General features: G+C 44.8%; 1 protein-coding gene across 1 annotated transcript in view; it reads right to left on the reverse strand.

Annotated features, from left to right (window-relative positions):
• The window catches only part of ABLIM2 (actin binding LIM protein family member 2), a 236507-nt gene that overhangs the window by 37100 nt on the left and 181679 nt on the right, over nt 1-17728 (reverse strand). Inside the window, exon 19 of the mRNA XM_082264258.1 lies at nt 5380-5431. Coding sequence (XP_082120384.1) covers nt 5380-5431 — 52 coding nt within the window. The remainder of the gene's footprint in view (nt 1-5379; nt 5432-17728) is intronic.

The raw sequence follows: 17728 nt of genomic DNA on the forward strand, positions 1-17728 counted from the left end.
CTCACTTCCCATAGGATAGAAAAAATGAGACCATATGAGCGGGATGATTAGCACACCCGATGTTTATTGTTAATATATTTGTGTGTACATTTGTTTTAGCAATTATTTACATTACTTAATGAGAATACATCAATTTCCAGTGATGTATGGTGTATTAAACACAAGCTGATCTGTATGTATATAGTTCAGGACAGTTTCACTAGAAAAGGGGAAGATGCTGTTTACATGTATAGACAGAGATCTATTCTCTGGACATTCATAGTACTTTACTCTGGAATAATGTATACATGTACAATGTGGGAAGGTCAAAACCACACAAGAAATTTTGTAGGGCTCAGTAGCTTGAACTTAACTCTTTACTGGCAGTCATCTAATCTGAAATACATAGAATTTAGTGTGCTCAATGTGAGATACTGGTCAATCAAGAGTGATTCGTAAATGGACACTTGACTTTAACCACTTAGGCCCCGGGAAGGTTTTACCCCCTTAATTACCAGGCCATTTTTTGAGATACGACACTGCGTTACTTTAACTGACAATTGTGTGGAAGTGCGACACTGTACCCAAATAAAATGTATGTCTTTTTTTTTCCCAGCAAACAGAAAATCTTTTGGTGGTATTTGATCACCTTTGCAGTTTTTATTTTTTGCTATATAAACAAAAAAAGACTAACAATTTTGAATAAAAAAATATTTTTTACTTTATGCTATAAAACCTATCCAATAAAAAACATGTAAAATAATAAAATTTATTAATCAATTTAGGCCTGTATGTACATTGTTACATTATTTTGGTAAAAAAAAACCCCAATAGGCATACAGGGAGTGCAGAATTATTAGGCAAATGAGTATTTTGACCACATCATCCTCTTTATGCATGTTGTCTTACTCCAAGCTGTATAGGCTCGAAAGCCTACTACCAATTAAGCATATTAGGTGATGTGCATCTCTGTAATGAGAAGGGGTGTGGTCTAATGACATCAACACCCTATATCAGGTGTGCATAATTATTAGGCAACTTCCTTTCCTTGGGCAAAATGGGTCAAAAGAAGGACTTGACAGGCTCAGAAAAGTCAAAAATAGTGAGATATCTTGCAGAGGGATGCAGCACTCTTAAAATTGCAAAGCTTCTGAAGCGTGATCATCGAACAATCAAGCATTTCATTCAAAATAGTCAACAGGGTCGCAAGAAGCGTGTGGAAAAATCAAGGCGCAAAATAACAGCCCATGAACTGAGAAAAGTCAAGCGTGCAGCTGCCAAGATGCCACTTGCCACCAGTTTGGCCATATTTCAGAGCTGCAACATCACTGGAGTGCCCAAAAGCACAAGGTGTGCAATACTCAGAGACATGGCCAAGGTAAGAAAGGCTGAAAGACGACCACCACTGAACAAGACACAAAAGCTGAAACGTCAAGACTGGGCCAAGAAATATCTCAAGACTGATTTTTCAAAGGTTTTATGGACTGATGAAATGAGAGTGAATCTTGATGGGCCAGATGGATGGGCCCGTGGCTGGATTGGTAAAGGGCAGAGAGTTCCAGTCCGACTCAGACACCAGCAAGGTGGAGGTGGAGTACTGGTTTGGGCTGGTATCATCAAAGATGAGCTTGTGGGGCCTTTTCGGGTTGAGGATGGAGTCAAGCTCAACTCCCAGTCCTACTGCCAGTTTTTGGAAGACACCTTCTTCAAGCAGTGGTACAGGAAGAAGTCTGCATCCTTCAAGAAAAACATGATTTTCATGCAGGACAATGCTCCATCACACGCGTCCAAGTACTCCACAGCGTGGCTGGCAAGAAAGGGTATAAAAGAAGAAAAGCTAATGACATGGCCTCCTTGTTCACCTGATCTGAACCCCATTGAGAACCTGTGGTCCATCATCAAATGTGAGATTTACAAGGAGGGAAAACAGTACACCTCTCTGAACAGTGTCTGGGAGGCTGTGGTTGCTGCTGCTACAGAATCCATGGATGGCAGGCTTTTGAGTGTCCTTGCAAAGAAAGGTGGCTATATTGGTCACTGATTTGTTTTTGTTTTGTTTTTGAATGTCAGAAATGTATATTTGTGAATGTTGAGATGTTATATTGGTTTCACTGGTAAAAAAAAATAATTGAAATGGGTATACTGTATATTTGATTTTTGTTAAGTTGCCTAATAATTATGCACAGTAATAGTCACCTGCACACACAGATATCCCCCTAAAATAGCTAAAACTAAAAACAAACTAAAAACTACTTCAAAAATAGTCAGCTTTGATATTAATGAGTTTTTTGGGTTCATTGAGAACATGGTTGTTGTTCAATAATAAAATTAATCCTCAAAAATACTCATTTGCCTAATAATTCTGCACTCCCTGTATATTTATTGGTTTGCGAAAGTTATAGCGCCTAGAAATTATGGGATATTTTTATGGAATTTTTATTTATTTATTTATTTATGTATTTATTTATTACTAGTAATGGCAGCGATCAGTGATTTTTACCGGGACTGGGACATTGAGGAAGACAAATTGGACACCTAAATTTTTGGGGACCAGTGAGACTAATACAATGATCAATGCTAAAAAAATGCACTCTCACTGTATTAATGACACTGGCTGGGAAGGGGTTAACATTAGGGGGGGGGATCAAAGGGTTAAGTGTGCTCCTGGGGAGTGCTTACAAACTGTGTGGGGAGTGGCTTAAAGTGATTGTAAAGTCTCATTTCTTTTTTTTTTAACAACAAACATGTTATACTTACCTCCTTTGTGCAGTTTGTTTTGCACAGAGCAGCCCAGATCTTCCTCTTCTCAGGTCCCTCTTCGCTGCACCTGGCCCCTCCCTCCTATTGAGTGCCCCCACAGCAAGCAGCTTTCTATGGGGCACCCAAGCTGAGCTGCAGATCCGTGTGTCCATTCAGACACAAAGCTGCTGTTTGGCCCTGCCCCCTCTCTCTCCTGTTTGACTCACCAACTCTGATTGACAGCTGTGGGAGCCAATGGTGCTGCGGCTTTATCTCAGCCAATCAGGAGGGAGAGTTCCAGGATGGCCAATGGACTCATGGACATTGCTGGGCCGAGCGGGGGTAAGGTAAGTATTAGGGGTGCTGCTACACACAGAAGGCTTTTTATCTTAATGCCTAGAATGCATTAAGATAAAAAAACCTTCCTGACTTTACAACTCCTTTAACTGGAGGAAGACAGAGATCCATGCTCCTGCTTAGCAGAAACACAAGATCTCCATCTTCCTCTCTGACAGAACGGCGGTCTGCCTTGTTTACATAGGCAGACCCCTGTTTTGCTTCTCCTGTGAATGATCAGCTGGTTCCAGTGGACATCGTGTCTGTTGTACCCACTGATTGGCTCCCGCACACGCACGCCCCAGACCCTGTGGACAAAATCATGTACAGGTACGTGATTTCGCGCAAGAGGGCCGCCCTGCTGCAGTATATCTACATAGGCCAGTCCATAAATAGTTAAATGGACACTTGACTTTAAAAAAAGAAAATGTTTTCAGGTACAGTATGTATTCTTAACTCCGAAAATTGATCAAAATTCCTATTAGAAAGTGATTACATTTGTTCTCCATGGCCTGCTACTGAGAAGGACTATGGGATCTGTAGTGCAGATAGAGCAGTACACAGGACTGATACTAGCGTGCACTGCTTGTTCCATGCAAATGGAAGTGAGGGGGGAAATTGAGAAATTTAGGAGCTCACCGAGGACATTATAAGGAGGCAGAAAAACACAGTAAGAAACAATTTCATGAAAAATAGATTACAGGGCCATTAAGTAGTGGTTGCATATGGATTTTTTTTGGAGAATAAGCATATTATTAAAGCTAAATTCCAGGAATTCTGCTCCTTTGTTAAAAAATGAAGGCACTCTATGAGTTAAGTCCAGCGAGGTGCATGACACCTCCTTGGCTTAGCTCTAATATTTATAACTGACAACTTTATAGTACTCCAGGAAGTCAGCTATCGATGTAGTTTCTGGAAGCCTGACGCTGATTCTTCTGAGCTTTCCATCTTGAACAGGAGAGTCGCTGCTATGGCTGCCCCTTCCCTTCTTCTGCCCATTCACAGAAGCTTTTGTAATATGTGAACACATTTACAAAATATAAAGGCTTCTGTGAATGGGCAGCAGAGGGGAGGGGCAAGCATAGCTGCTCTGTGTGCTTCTCTCCTCTAAGACCCTCAGAGTGTTTCTCCAGAGCAATAAACCTGAAAATATAAATAATAGAGATAAGTCCAGGAGATGTCATGCAGCCCCTTGGACGTAAATCATAGTGTGCCTTCACTTTTTACAAAGTGGCTGAATTCCTGGAATTCAGCTTTAAATGCCACTTTAATCTACTATGATTGCGTAGACCACCCTGAACATTGGCTGGAAACTCTGGACACAAATCTTTTCATCAGTCATAAAGCCCACTGTCAACATGTACAATCTGTGTCTGGATCCATCAGAGTGCCCTCACAGCAAAATGGCAAGTCACATGTCATGACACAGACATACATTTTCAGAGCCTACAATTATTTCTTTCCATGGCAAATTCTTGCATCATCCAATCTTTGACCATTTTACTCAGTTTATATAGAAATACAGTAAACCCCCCTCCATTGCGGGGGTTACGTTCCGGACCCAGCCGCGAAAAGTGAAATTCCGCGAAATAGAAAAACCCTATTAAAATGCATTGTAGGCATGTTTTTTTTTACTGTCACTGTACACTGTAAGCATTTTAAGGTCTTTAAACACACTTTTAAAACAATAGAAACTAATTTAAACACATAAAAGATACTAAGAGACAGAGCAAGAGCTATGGAAAACACAAAAATATTTCATGTTTAATGATTTATATAGTAAAATAACATTACAAAAAAAACCGCGAATTACCGGGACCGCAAAAACTGAACCGCGATGGAGCGGGGGATTACTGTATAGAAGAGACAGCAGATGAAGACCCAGTGCTTAATTGATATAGACCATCAAAGAACTGTATAGAAGCTCTAGAGATAATTACTGCTCCATATGAGCTACGTTATATAATTAGGTGTCCCAGTGTTGAAACAAATGCTCTATAACAGTCACTGATATTCTCCTTTTTGCAAGAGAATCTGAGTGCTTGCTGGTGGCAGAACTACGATGGTTGTAGGGAATGCTGTGTGCCCATAGATCTGGATGAATCCTAAATTGAAGCATCTTGTATATGAATAGCCCAAAAAAAAAAAAAAATCACACGGGGCAATCCATGGAGAAGGAACTGAGAAAAGTAATAAAAAGATGGTGCACTAGAAAAGAGAATACTTTAATTGAAATGAATGAATGAGCCCTAGCAATGAGATTTCCCCCATCCATATACACATACAGCATAAAACAAGAACAAACATGAAATTGGGGATTGGTACCTTTCATGCCCCAGCTGGTATCATCTTCGACGTACTGACCAAAATTGGTAGCCTGGAGGAGAAAAGTTATACTGGCATTAATTTTTACTAGGCTCGCTAAAATCGCATTCATTTTTCATGCATATTCAGTTGTAATGAGTTTATAAATGTGTTCAACTTTATTTCTAAACAAGCCCTTAAAGCGGTAGTAAACTGCATCAAAAAGAAACAAATGAGGCCCTGGGCAGTTTAAGTCATAATGAGCTAGCATCGCATATTAGCACATTATGACAGACAAGCCCTCCAGCAGCGCTGTCACAGCTGAAGACGCTTCCATCTTCACCCGGTCTTCTTTCCGGGTTTGTGGGCTTTGGCGATATCAATGGCCAAGCCGGCGATGACATCACTGTTCCTTCAGAGTGCATGCTCTGGTGACATCACTGGCTGCATCTAAAGTAAATATCTCCTAAACATTGCACGTAGGAGATATTTACAGTACCTATTGGTAAGCCTTTTTAATGGCTTACCTATAGGTAGAAATCATACATGGGAGTTTACTCCCACTTTAATGTGCTTGATTGAACCTACCATGGCACTCTAACTGACAGTATCCTAGGATTTCAATGGTGGTGATTTACTAAAATTGGAGCAATTCAATTAAGCTTTGACAATAAAACCTGGAAGCTAATTGGTTTCTATACAGAGCTGTACATTTCCCCCCATTTGTTCTTGCAATTTTCAAATCATGCAATGCAAAGAAATGTGTGATTTAACCTGTTGCTGCCCGCGCTATAGCCAAATGAAAGCTACAGCATGGGCTTACCTTCCCGGGAGGGCATTTATGGACGTCCTCCCATGCTCATGCTTCCCGATGGCATGCTCTGTGATCGCCGAGTCTGAAGGACTCAGCTGATCACAAATTGGGGTAAAGAGCCAGTCACAGTGGCCCTTTACCACGTGATCAGCTGTGTCCAATGACAGCTGATCACAGATGTAAACACAAGCCAGTTGTGAGGAAGAAAGCCGATAACCAGCTTATGTTAAAGGGACAACCGTACTGATAATCAGGGCACTCACTATCAGTGTCCTGATCATTAGTGCAGTCCCAACAGTGCCCACCAGTGCTGCCAATCAGTACCCATCAGTGCTTCCAATCAGTGTTCATTAGTACTGAAAAAGAAACCTGAAAATTGGTTTGACCAGAAAGGGGGTAAAAGTGCCCAGTAGGCAAGTGGCTAATATTTCATAAATTGCTACTTAATTCACTGATTCATTAATACAGTGGTCCCCAAAATATTTACGCAAAGAGCCAGTTCCCTGTCCGGGACCAAATGTGGTCATTATGAGTAACAAAATACCCTGGTATAGGAAGTCAGTGGGAGAAAAAATCCCCTACATCGGTGGGAGTAATAAATGCCCCTGCTTTTGTGGTCAGTGGGACTAATAAATGTTCATTTGTAAGTTGTCAGTAAAATTTATATTAAATGTCCCTTTGTCATTGGTCAGTAGAAGTAAAAATATACATCATGTGTTAGTGGTCAGTGGGAGTAAAAAATGCCCCTGAGTCGGTGGTCAGTGAGAGTAATAGAGGACAGCTTCCAGGCATTGTTGTCAGCAAGATGCTGAAAGAATCCCCCTCGCTTCTCATTGCAGGAGACAGTTTATGGCAACAAGACAAGATCCATAAGTGGCCTGAGGGCTGTAGTTTGGGGATCGCTACATTTGTGAAAACATCACATGCGAGCTGCCTGGCATATTTCTTAGAGGCAAACAGTGGCAATAACTGCAAGAAATTAAATACATGACTTGAGGGCACATGTCACGTCTATCAATACAGCTACACTGGTGATATTTTAGTAGCACAGCTTTGCCACTAAGATTGAAAGCGGTTAATGGCTAAGAGTTACAATATTTGCTTAAGAGATACAAGAAATGGCTTCCTATGGTGTAAGCCGGGGTCTCCAAACCTTAACATAGGGCCAGTTTACTGTCCTTCAGATTTCAGGGGGGCTAGGCTTTGGCCAGTGGGAGTAGAAAATGCCCCAGCATCAGTGGGATAAAACAATGCCTCAGAATTGGTGGTAAGTAAGAGTAAAATAAAATACATAGCGCTTGTGGTCAGAAGGAGGAGGAATAGTGCCCCATCGTTGGTATTAGTGGAGGCATTAGTGCCTTTTCAATGGTATTAGTAAGAGGAATTATGCCCCATTGTTGTTGTCAGTGAGAGGAAGATTTCCCCATTGTTGATGCCAGTTGGACGAATAGTTAACCATTGTTGATGTCAGTGGATAGAATTGTTCCCCATTGTTGATGTCAGTAGGAGGAATAGTCCCCTGTTGTTGATTTCAGTGGGAGGAATAATTCCCCATTGTTGATGTCAGTGGGAGGAATACTTCCCCATTGTTGATGTCAGTGGGAGGAATACTTCCCCATTGTTGATGTCAGTGGGAGGAATACTTCCCCATTGTTGATGTCAGTGGGAGGAATAGTTTCCCATTGTTGATGTCAGTTGGAGGAATAGTTCCCCTTTGTTGATGTCAGTGGGAGGAATAGTTCCCTTTTGTTGATGTCAGTTGGAGGAATAGTTCCCCTTAGTTGATGTCAGTGGGAGGAATAGTTCCCTTTTGTTGATGTCAGTGGGAGGAATAGTTCCCCATTGTTGATATCAGTGTGAGGAATAGTTCCCCATTGTTGATATTAGTGGGAGGAATAGTTCCCCATCATTGATATCAGTGGGAGGAATAGTTCCCCATTGTTGATGTCAGTGGGAGGAATAATTCCCCATTGTTGATGTCAGTGGGAGGAATAGTCCCTCATTACTGTCTGCAGGGGGAATTGTTCCCCATTGTTGATGTCAGTGGAATAAATAGTTCCTCATTGATGATGTCAGTGGACAGAATAGTTCCTCATTGTTGATGTCAGTGGGAGGAATAGTTCCCCATTGTTGATGTCAGTGGGAGGAATAGTTCCCCATTGTTGATTTCAGTGGGAGGAATAGTTCCCCATTGTTGATGTCAGTGGGAGGAATAGTTCCCCATTGTTGATGTCAGTGGAAGGAATAGTTCCCCATTGTTGATGTCAGTGGGAGGAATATTTCCCCAGCATTGATATCTTTAGCGCCGTTGATATTAGTGGGAGGAATGGTTCCCCATTGCGATATCAGTGCGAGGAATAGTTCCCCATTGGTAATATCAGTGGAAGGAATAGTTCCCCATTGGTAATATCAGTGGGAGGAATAGTTCCCCATTGTTGATGTCAGTGGGGGGAATAATTCCCCATTGTTGATGTCAGTGGGAGGAATAGTTCCCCTTGCTTGATGTCAGTTGGAGGAATAGTTCCCCATTGTTGATATCAGTCAGAGGATTAGTTCCCCATCATTGATATTAGTGGGAGGAATACTTCCCCATTGCTGATGTCAGTGGTAGTAATAGTTCCCCATTGTTGATATCAGTCAGAGGATTAGTTCCCCATCATTGATATTAGTGGGAGGAATACTTCCCCATTGCTGATGTCAGTGGGAGGAATAGTTCCCCATTGTTGATGTCAGTGGGAGGAATAGTTCCCCATTGTTGATGTCAGTGGGAGGAATAGTTCCCCATTGTTGATGTCAGTGGGATGAATAGTTCCCCATTGTTGATATCAGTGGGAGGAATACTTTCCCATTGTTGATATCAGTGGGAGGAATACTTCCACATTGTTGATGTCAGTGGGAGGAATACTTCCCCATTGTTGATGTCAGTGGGAGGAATACTTCCCCATTGTTGATATCAGTGGGAGGAATAGTTCCCCATCACTGATGTCGTGGGAGGAATAGTTCCCCATTGTTGATGTCAGCAGGAGGAATTTCTCCCCATTGTTGATGTCAGTAGGAGGAATTTCTCCCCATTGTTGATGTCAGTGGGAGGAATAGTTACCCATCACTGATGTCAGTTGGAGGAATAGTTCCCCATTGTTGATATCAGTCACAGGATTAGTTCCCCATCATTGATATTAGTGGGAGGAATACTTCCCCATTGCTGATGTCAGTGGGAGGAATAGTTCCCCATTGTTGATGTCAGTGGGAGGAATAGTTCCCCATTGTTGATATCAGTGGGAGGAATACTTTCCCATTGTTGATATCAGTGGGAGGAATACTTCCACATTGTTGATATCAGTGGGAGGAATACTTCCCCATTGTTGATGTCAGTGGGAGGAATACTTCCCCATTGTTGATGTCAGTGGGAGGAATAGTCCCTCATTACTGTCTGCAGGGGGAATTGTTCCCCATTGTTGATGTCAGTGGAATAAATAGTTCCTCATTGATGATGTCAGTGGACAGAATAGTTCCTCATTGTTGATGTCAGTGGGAGGAATAGTTCCCCATTGTTGATGTCAGTGGGAGGAATAGTTCCCCATTGTTGATTTCAGTGGGAGGAATAGTTCCCCATTGTTGATGTCAGTGGGAGGAATAGTTCCCCATTGTTGATGTCAGTGGAAGGAATAGTTCCCCATTGTTGATGTCAGTGGGAGGAATATTTCCCCAGCATTGATATCTTTAGCGCCGTTGATATTAGTGGGAGGAATGGTTCCCCATTGCGATATCAGTGCGAGGAATAGTTCCCCATTGGTAATATCAGTGGAAGGAATAGTTCCCCATTGGTAATATCAGTGGGAGGAATAGTTCCCCATTGTTGATGTCAGTGGGGGGAATAATTCCCCATTGTTGATGTCAGTGGGAGGAATAGTTCCCCTTGCTTGATGTCAGTTGGAGGAATAGTTCCCCATTGTTGATATCAGTCAGAGGATTAGTTCCCCATCATTGATATTAGTGGGAGGAATACTTCCCCATTGCTGATGTCAGTGGGAGTAATAGTTCCCCATTGTTGATATCAGTCAGAGGATTAGTTCCCCATCATTGATATTAGTGGGAGGAATACTTCCCCATTGCTGATGTCAGTGGGAGGAATAGTTCCCCATTGTTGATGTCAGTGGGAGGAATAGTTCCCCATTGTTGATGTCAGTGGGAGGAATAGTTCCCCATTGTTGATGTCAGTGGGAGGAATAGTTCCCCATTGTTGCTGTCAGTGGGAGGAGTAGTTTCCCACATTCAGCTTCGGGTGTGGCTGCAGGAAGGTTCTCTGGCTGTGTGTCTGCTCCAGGTGATTTCTGGGAGAAGGGAAGTTCGGTAAAATCTCTCCCAGCCCTGCTGGCCCCTATCTGGGGAGGCCATGCAGGCCAGCAGGGCCTCTCCTGCTGGAAGCTCTGAACCATCCCCTGGGCAGCTGGATGACATATCTGCTCCTGGACAAGCCATGGCTGGGGATCTCTCTGCCCCTGGTGAGGATGAGGATACCGAGTCCATTCGGGAGCGAGTGGTGGCCGGGATCAAGGTCCTGAATAGGGAGAGAGACCAGCTTTACAAATTGAGAGCGGAGTTGAAGCGTCTGCGAAAGCAACGTGAAGGTTTGCACAGCCGCAGCCGTGGATCTATGGATTCGGAAATCCAGTTGGCAAAGGTCCGGGTTCAACACCAGGAAACCATTGTGGCCATGATGGAAGGTAAAGAGGGGCCCTTTAAGGAAAAGTTTTGCAATGACCGGAGATTTGCAAGGATGGCAAAGATGGAGGAGGGGACCCCCGGTTCTGACCCCCTGACTCCCCAAGGTGAGGTAAGCAGCCCATTGCCTTCTCAGGGCTCAGGTGGCATGCTGACAGTGATCCAGGCAGTGGAGTCTCCATTACAGGCGGATCAGCTGGTGTTTGGTGAGGAGAACTTTCCTGATAATGTGCCTGATAAGGTAAAGCCTAGCAAGTCACAAGTGACTGATAAAACTATTTTTGTGCCATTTAACACCTTGGCTAATGCGGATGTTTTGCCCAATGACACCCAGGCTGGTAATTTCATATCCAGCAATATTTCAGCAGCTGATGTTTCCTTGCAGGAAAAACTGCGTTTAAAAAATGACATTGCAGCAAAGGAACTACAAGAGCCAGAGCAACCAATTAACCCCCCTTTTGCTGAGTCAAAGGCTGTTTGTCCAGTCACAGCTGCTGTCTCTATACTGCAGCATCAGGCCACCTGTGGTACTACAGCAGAAACTGTGATAGTGAATGGTGATTGTTCTGACATTTCTTCCAACACAGCTGTTCTGAATAATCCTACTAATGTTTGTTTAATAGACAATCCTGCTGGCTCAGTACAAGAAGTTAATAATAAGGATAATAATAATAATGTACCAGCTAAAGTTACACCAGTGTGGGGTCTTGGCCCTGATAAGCCTTCTTTTGCTCAGGTGGTACGCTCTGCTCCTGGTAATATTATTAGGCCAGGGCTGCAGCCAATGAGGAACCCTGCTTCCAGGCAGAGATTAACACCACAAACTGCCACTTTGAGCACCCCTGGTTCCGGTCTTGGGTCTCTGGCTTCTGCTGGGGGTCCAAGACGTAATGTCGTTATACTTAAATGGGAAGGTGGTGCAGTCTCTCCAGCACGGCGTGTTGTGGTGGATATGATTTTGGAGATGGGCTTTGGGGCGAATGACCTTTATGCCCTAATACACGTAGCTGGGAGCCGGGAGTACACAATCAGCTTCACCAGGCCAGAGGGTCTTGACCTGTTCTGGGAACGATATGAAGCTCGGTGCAGGTCAAGACCCGAATGGGAAGATCTGGCACCAGTTGCTGTTTCGCAGAGATCAACGGTTAAAAAAATAACCATCATTCTCACTAACGAGAGTGTTCCTGCTCGAGACTTAGAGGTCTGGTTAAGGAACTATGGTGAGGTTTTGACAACACCAAATAAAATTCTTGATGAACGTGGCATATGGACTGGGGGTTGGTCAGTAACGGTCAGGTTGGCCAGGGATGGGAATGTTGTCCGTCACCTGCCCTCCTCGGCTTTCATAGGGAGGGATAGGATGACTGTTTTTTATCCTGGTCAGCCAAAGCTATGTCACCGCTGTGGAGAAAAGGGGCATTTTAGCTCCTCCTGTTCAGCCTTAATATGTTCGGTATGTCGGGGACAGGGTCATGTGGCCAGGGACTGCACCCAGGCGATAAGGTGCAACCTGTGCCTGCGCCTTGGCCACCCCTACAGCCGATGTCCGGAGGCCTGGCACAATATGGAGAAGGAGGTAGTAGATGATCTGTTGAGGCTGGACAGGATGGAGGATGAGGCCCCTGGTGTACCATCTTCCCCTGCGGTGACTGACTCCCCTGGTCCTGTTCAGGATCCCTCCCCAGTTTCTGTGGCAAACCCTCCTGTGTCTGTAGGTATTCCTTCTGTGGCTGTCTCTGTGTCCCCCCAGCCTACTGTACCCGCTCCTCTTGTGTCAGAACCTTCCAAGTCTGTGCCCCCTGAGTCAGTCTTGCCCCATGAGTCTCCTAGGTCTGACTTAAAGGAAGGTCCCCCCCCACCCGGAGTGGTGGGATGTGCCAAAAAGGGTGCTGCTGCTTCTTCTGTAAAGAAGTCTTCTGCAAAGACTTTGAAGAAGAAAACAAGAGATGAAAACATCTTGGAGTCTGACCTGCAGTACCTGGAGGAGAGAAGGAAGGTTGTGAGGCGGAAGAGACAGGCGGTGAGGACGGAGCAGGAGGCCCCAGTGTCTGTCCCCAACCGTTCTAGGGCTTCTGCATGGGATATTTCCTCATCTGGAGCTTCCTCTGAACAAAATTCAGACTCAGAAATGGAGTTGGAGGAGGCCTCAAGAAAGAGAGAGGCTTCTGGTGATGAGCAGCAGAGGGGAGCTAAGAAGCAATCCACCCAATAACCCAAATGGCGGTTCCCCCTCCGTTAAAAGTGGTGACAATAAATGTCGCCAGTATTAAGTCAGTAAGAGCTCGTTCTATGGCCTTCTTTTTGTTCAGCCAATTAGATGCTGAAATTTTATTTTTGCAAGAGACTAGGCTCACCTCCTTGGCAGATATTCATATGGCCAAGAGAGAGTGGAGGTATGGTCCATCTTACTGGTCTCTTGCGGCCGAGCCTTACGGCGGGGTGGCGGTGTTGTTTAAAACCGGCATGGTAACTGTCCGGCGGGTTATTGAGGTGGAGATTGGGAGATGTATGGTCTTAGACGTTCTTGTGGGAGGGCAGGACCTGCGCCTAATTAATATATATGGGCCGCACACAAAGTGGGACAGGAAATGCCTTTTTACAAGGATCAAGCCATTTCTTTTTACATCCCGGCAAGTGGTTTTTGGAGGTGACTTTAATACTGTGACTAGGCCCAAGGACAGGAAGGACTTCAATGACAGGCTGGGATATGATAGCGTTTTTTTAAATAGTATGGTTAGGGATGCTGGTCTCGTGGATGTGCACATTAAGCACCTTCCGGATGACACAGGGTTCACCTTTCATCGAGGTAATAGTCAGAGTAGGATAGATAGGTTTTTTCTGAAGGAGGCCTCTGCTTTCTCACCCCCAGTGGTGCAGGCAGTGGAGTTCTCTGATCACTGTATGCTATCTGTGGTCTTGAATGCTTCAGACTTCCCTCAGAGGGGCAAAGGCATCTGGAGATTAAATTCGACTCTCCTTGAGGAAGAACATGTTAGACAATCCTTTGAGGAATTCTTTCAGGCACAAGTGACCATCCTGGACTTTTGTAGCAGCAAGGCTGAGTGGTGGGAGCTGACCAAAAAGAGGATTGCTGGATTCTTCAGGGGCCTAGCCAATAAAAAACAGTTTAATAGATACATGACCTACCAACGTTTGCGGAGGAAGCTGGATATTCTTGTCTCGAGAGGAGGAGATCCTGGGGCAATCTCTGAAGTGAAAATCCTCCTCAGGAAGTGTCAATATGACCGGCATACCTCTTTGGTTCTGGAGCGGGACTATGGGAAATACCACTCGCCTGACCCTTACCAGAACTGCAAACAGGGTGTAGCTGTTAAGATGGTCGTTGGCCTTAAGGATAGTACAGGTTCCTTGACAAAGTCCAGGTCAGGGATCCTGGAGGTCGTGAGGTCTTTTTATGCTGAACTTCTTGGGAGGAAAGAGCTTGACCGGGACAAGATGGAAAGCTTTTTGGACTCTACTCCAGGTCTAAATGGTGGAGATGTCCCTTTGATGAATTTGACAGAAGAGATCACAGTTGAAGAGGTGACGAGGGCAATTGAACAGCTTGCCATCAAGAAGTCACCTGGACCGGATGGTCTGACGGCTGAGTTTTACAAAGCCTTTAAGTCTATTCTGGCCCCACGTTTGGTAGAGGTTTTTAACAGTTGTCTTGCTGAGGGGGTGCTTCCCCCTTCCATGAGACACTCAGCTGTGATTCTTCTTTCAAAAGGTAAAGATCCTTCGATGATTGAGAATTGGCGCCCCATCAGCCTTCTCAATGTCGATAGAAAGGTGCTGGCGAAGATACTTTTCTGGCGCCTATCGGCAGTAGCAGAGTCTTTGCTTTCTCGCCATCAGCACTGTTCGATCCAGGGTAGGAGCACCTTCACAGCAGTTTTAGCTGTCCGGGAGGCCTTGGAGCAGTGCAGGGCTGCAGGCTGGGGAAAGTATCTACTGGCATTGGATCAGGCAAAGGCTTTCGATCGTGTCAATCATGAGTACCTGTGGTTGCTCTTTAGTAAGTACGGTCTGCCAGGTGGTTTTGTCGATTGGTTAAAAGTTTTGTATAAGGGGGCAGAAAGCTTCCCTCTTGTTAATGGTTGGGTTGGACAGTCCTTTGAGGTTGGCTCTGGGGTGCGCCAGGGTTGTCCCCTGAGTCCCCTGCTCTTTGTGTTTGCAATCGACCCCTTCATCAGGAGACTAGAGAGCAGCATGTTGTGTGGGGTACCAGTGGGAATCCCGGGTGAGCCGCCTTTGAGGGTTGTTGCCTATGCGGATGATGTGTCAGTGATTGTCACTGGGACAGATGAAGCGGAGGAGGTGGTCTCTCTGACATCACGGTACTCTGAAGCATCAGGCTCCAAGATCAATCAGGAAAAGAGTGAAGTTTTTTGGATGGGAAAGGAAGGTGAGGGGTTTGATCTCCCGGACACCTTTCCAGTGCCCCAGGAAAAAATTAAGATATTAGGCATTGAATTTGGACCTGGCGATTATGGCCTCAAAAACTGGGAAGGCAGGCTGGAAGTTGCCAATACTAAAGTGGTCAGCTGGAAGAGATGGAAGTTATCTCTGAGGGAAAGGGTTGATCTGATTAAGACTTACCTGATACCGATCTTCTTGTATGTCAGCCCTGTCTGCATCTTGCCAGTGTCTCTCTATGCTAGGATCTATAGTGTGTTCTTCCAGATGCTGTGGGGGAACAGACTGAACCCCATCAAGAGGAATGTCACCTATCTATCCAGGAGGGAGGGTGGCTTAGGTATGGTCAACCCCGTTCTTTTCTTTTCGCTGCTATTTCTCAAGTTTAACATTGGTAGTATGCTTGCAGTGGAACCTCCTGGATGGGCAGGCATGTTTAGATCTTGGTTTAGGCCTTTTCTGCGACTTTGGGAAGAAGGTGGCCAAGTGAAGAATCTCAGGGGTTATCGTGGTCAGCTTCCAGCCTATGTCGCTCCGTGTCTGAAGTTGCTGCGGCAGTGGCGACTGTCGGCTGAAGATCTCAGATCCGCTCCGAGGAAAGTCCTTATGAGACGAGTCTTGAGCGAAGTCTTTCATGACCCACTGGCCTTAAGGGATTGCCCAGGCCCAATTTTGAGGGAAGGGTTAAGATTGATTAATTTGGCTAGAGTCCCCCTTAAATTCAGGGATCTGGCCTGGTTGTGCTTCCACGGGAGGCTCTATGTTCGGGGCAATTTGAAATTCCGCAGTGGGGTGGATCGTGGTTGTCCTCGGGAGGAATGTACAGGTGAGGAGGAGACTATGGACCATTTTCTGCTTCGTTGCCCTTTTAACATAGAGGTATACAAACAGGTGGGGCGGGCCCTCGGTGTTCCTTTCCTCTCCAGGCTGGGTTATGCTGAGTGGGTGTACGGAGCATTCAACACTGGTGGGGGCTTTTGTTTGGATACACTTTTTTTAGTTAGTTTAGTAGTCCGTTATTACACATGGAACGCACGGTGTCAGGTCACCCTTCGGCGTAAAATCCTTCCTGTTCAGGTGGTGGTGTGTGACATTCTGCATGAGGTGGGGAAGATTCGAGCGCTTGAGAGAGACAAGTGGGGTCAGAGGGCTTGGCTGAAGGCGTGGAGGGGTTTCAAGCCTCCCTGACTGCCAGGAGTCTCTTTCCCGGGTGTGGCTTTCTGTCTCTTATCACCCTAGATTTTTTTTCTTAATGCTTAGTTTTTGATAAATGGCTGCATACATAGGTGATGGGTTGTGCCTCTTAGGCCCTCTCTGCTGCTTTATGTAAATAGTTTTCTAAAAATGTTGGAAGTGGATTATGTATATATTTTATATATTCTGCACATGGATGTGTATTCCTTTGTTTTCTGATGGAATATTGTACTATAGTTATGTTTTTTTACTTTTGTATAAAATATGTTGCTTGATTCTTTTCAATAAAAGATCAATAGTTCCCCATTGTTGATGTCAGTGGGATGAATAGTTCCCCATTGTTGATATCAGTGGGAGGAATACTTTCCCATTGTTGATATCAGTGGGAGGAATACTTCCACATTGTTGATGTCAGTGGGAGGAATACTTCCCCATTGTTGATGTCAGTGGGAGGAATACTTCCCCATTGTTGATATCAGTGGGAGGAATAGTTCCCCATCACTGATGTCGTGGGAGGAATAGTTCCCCATTGTTGATGTCAGCAGGAGGAATTTCTCCCCATTGTTGATGTCAGTAGGAGGAATTTCTCCCCATTGTTGATGTCAGTGGGAGGAATAGTTACCCATCACTGATGTCAGTTGGAGGAATAGTTCCCCATTGTTGATATCAGTCACAGGATTAGTTCCCCATCATTGATATTAGTGGGAGGAATACTTCCCCATTGCTGATGTCAGTGGGAGGAATAGTTCCCCATTGTTGATGTCAGTGGGAGGAATAGTTCCCCATTGTTGATATCAGTGGGAGGAATACTTTCCCATTGTTGATATCAGTGGGAGGAATACTTCCACATTGTTGATATCAGTGGGAGGAATACTTCCCCATTGTTGATGTCAGTGGGAGGAATACTTCCCCATTGTTGATGTCAGTGGGAGGAATAGCCCCTCATTACTGTCTGCAGGGGGAATTGTTCCCCATTGTTGATGTCAGTGGAATAAATAGTTCCTCATTGATGATGTCAGTGGACAGAATAGTTCCTCATTGTTGATGTCAGTGGGAGGAATAGTTCCCCATTGTTGATGTCAGTGGGAGGAATAGTTCCCCATTGTTGATTTCAGTGGGAGGAATAGTTCCCCATTGTTGATGTCAGTGGGAGGAATAGTTCCCCATTGTTGATGTCAGTGGAAGGAATAGTTCCCCATTGTTGATGTCAGTGGGAGGAAT

Source organism: Pelophylax lessonae, assembly GCF_965119305.1.
Source record: "Pelophylax lessonae genome assembly, chromosome: 1".
NCBI lineage: Eukaryota > Metazoa > Chordata > Amphibia > Anura > Ranidae > Pelophylax > Pelophylax lessonae.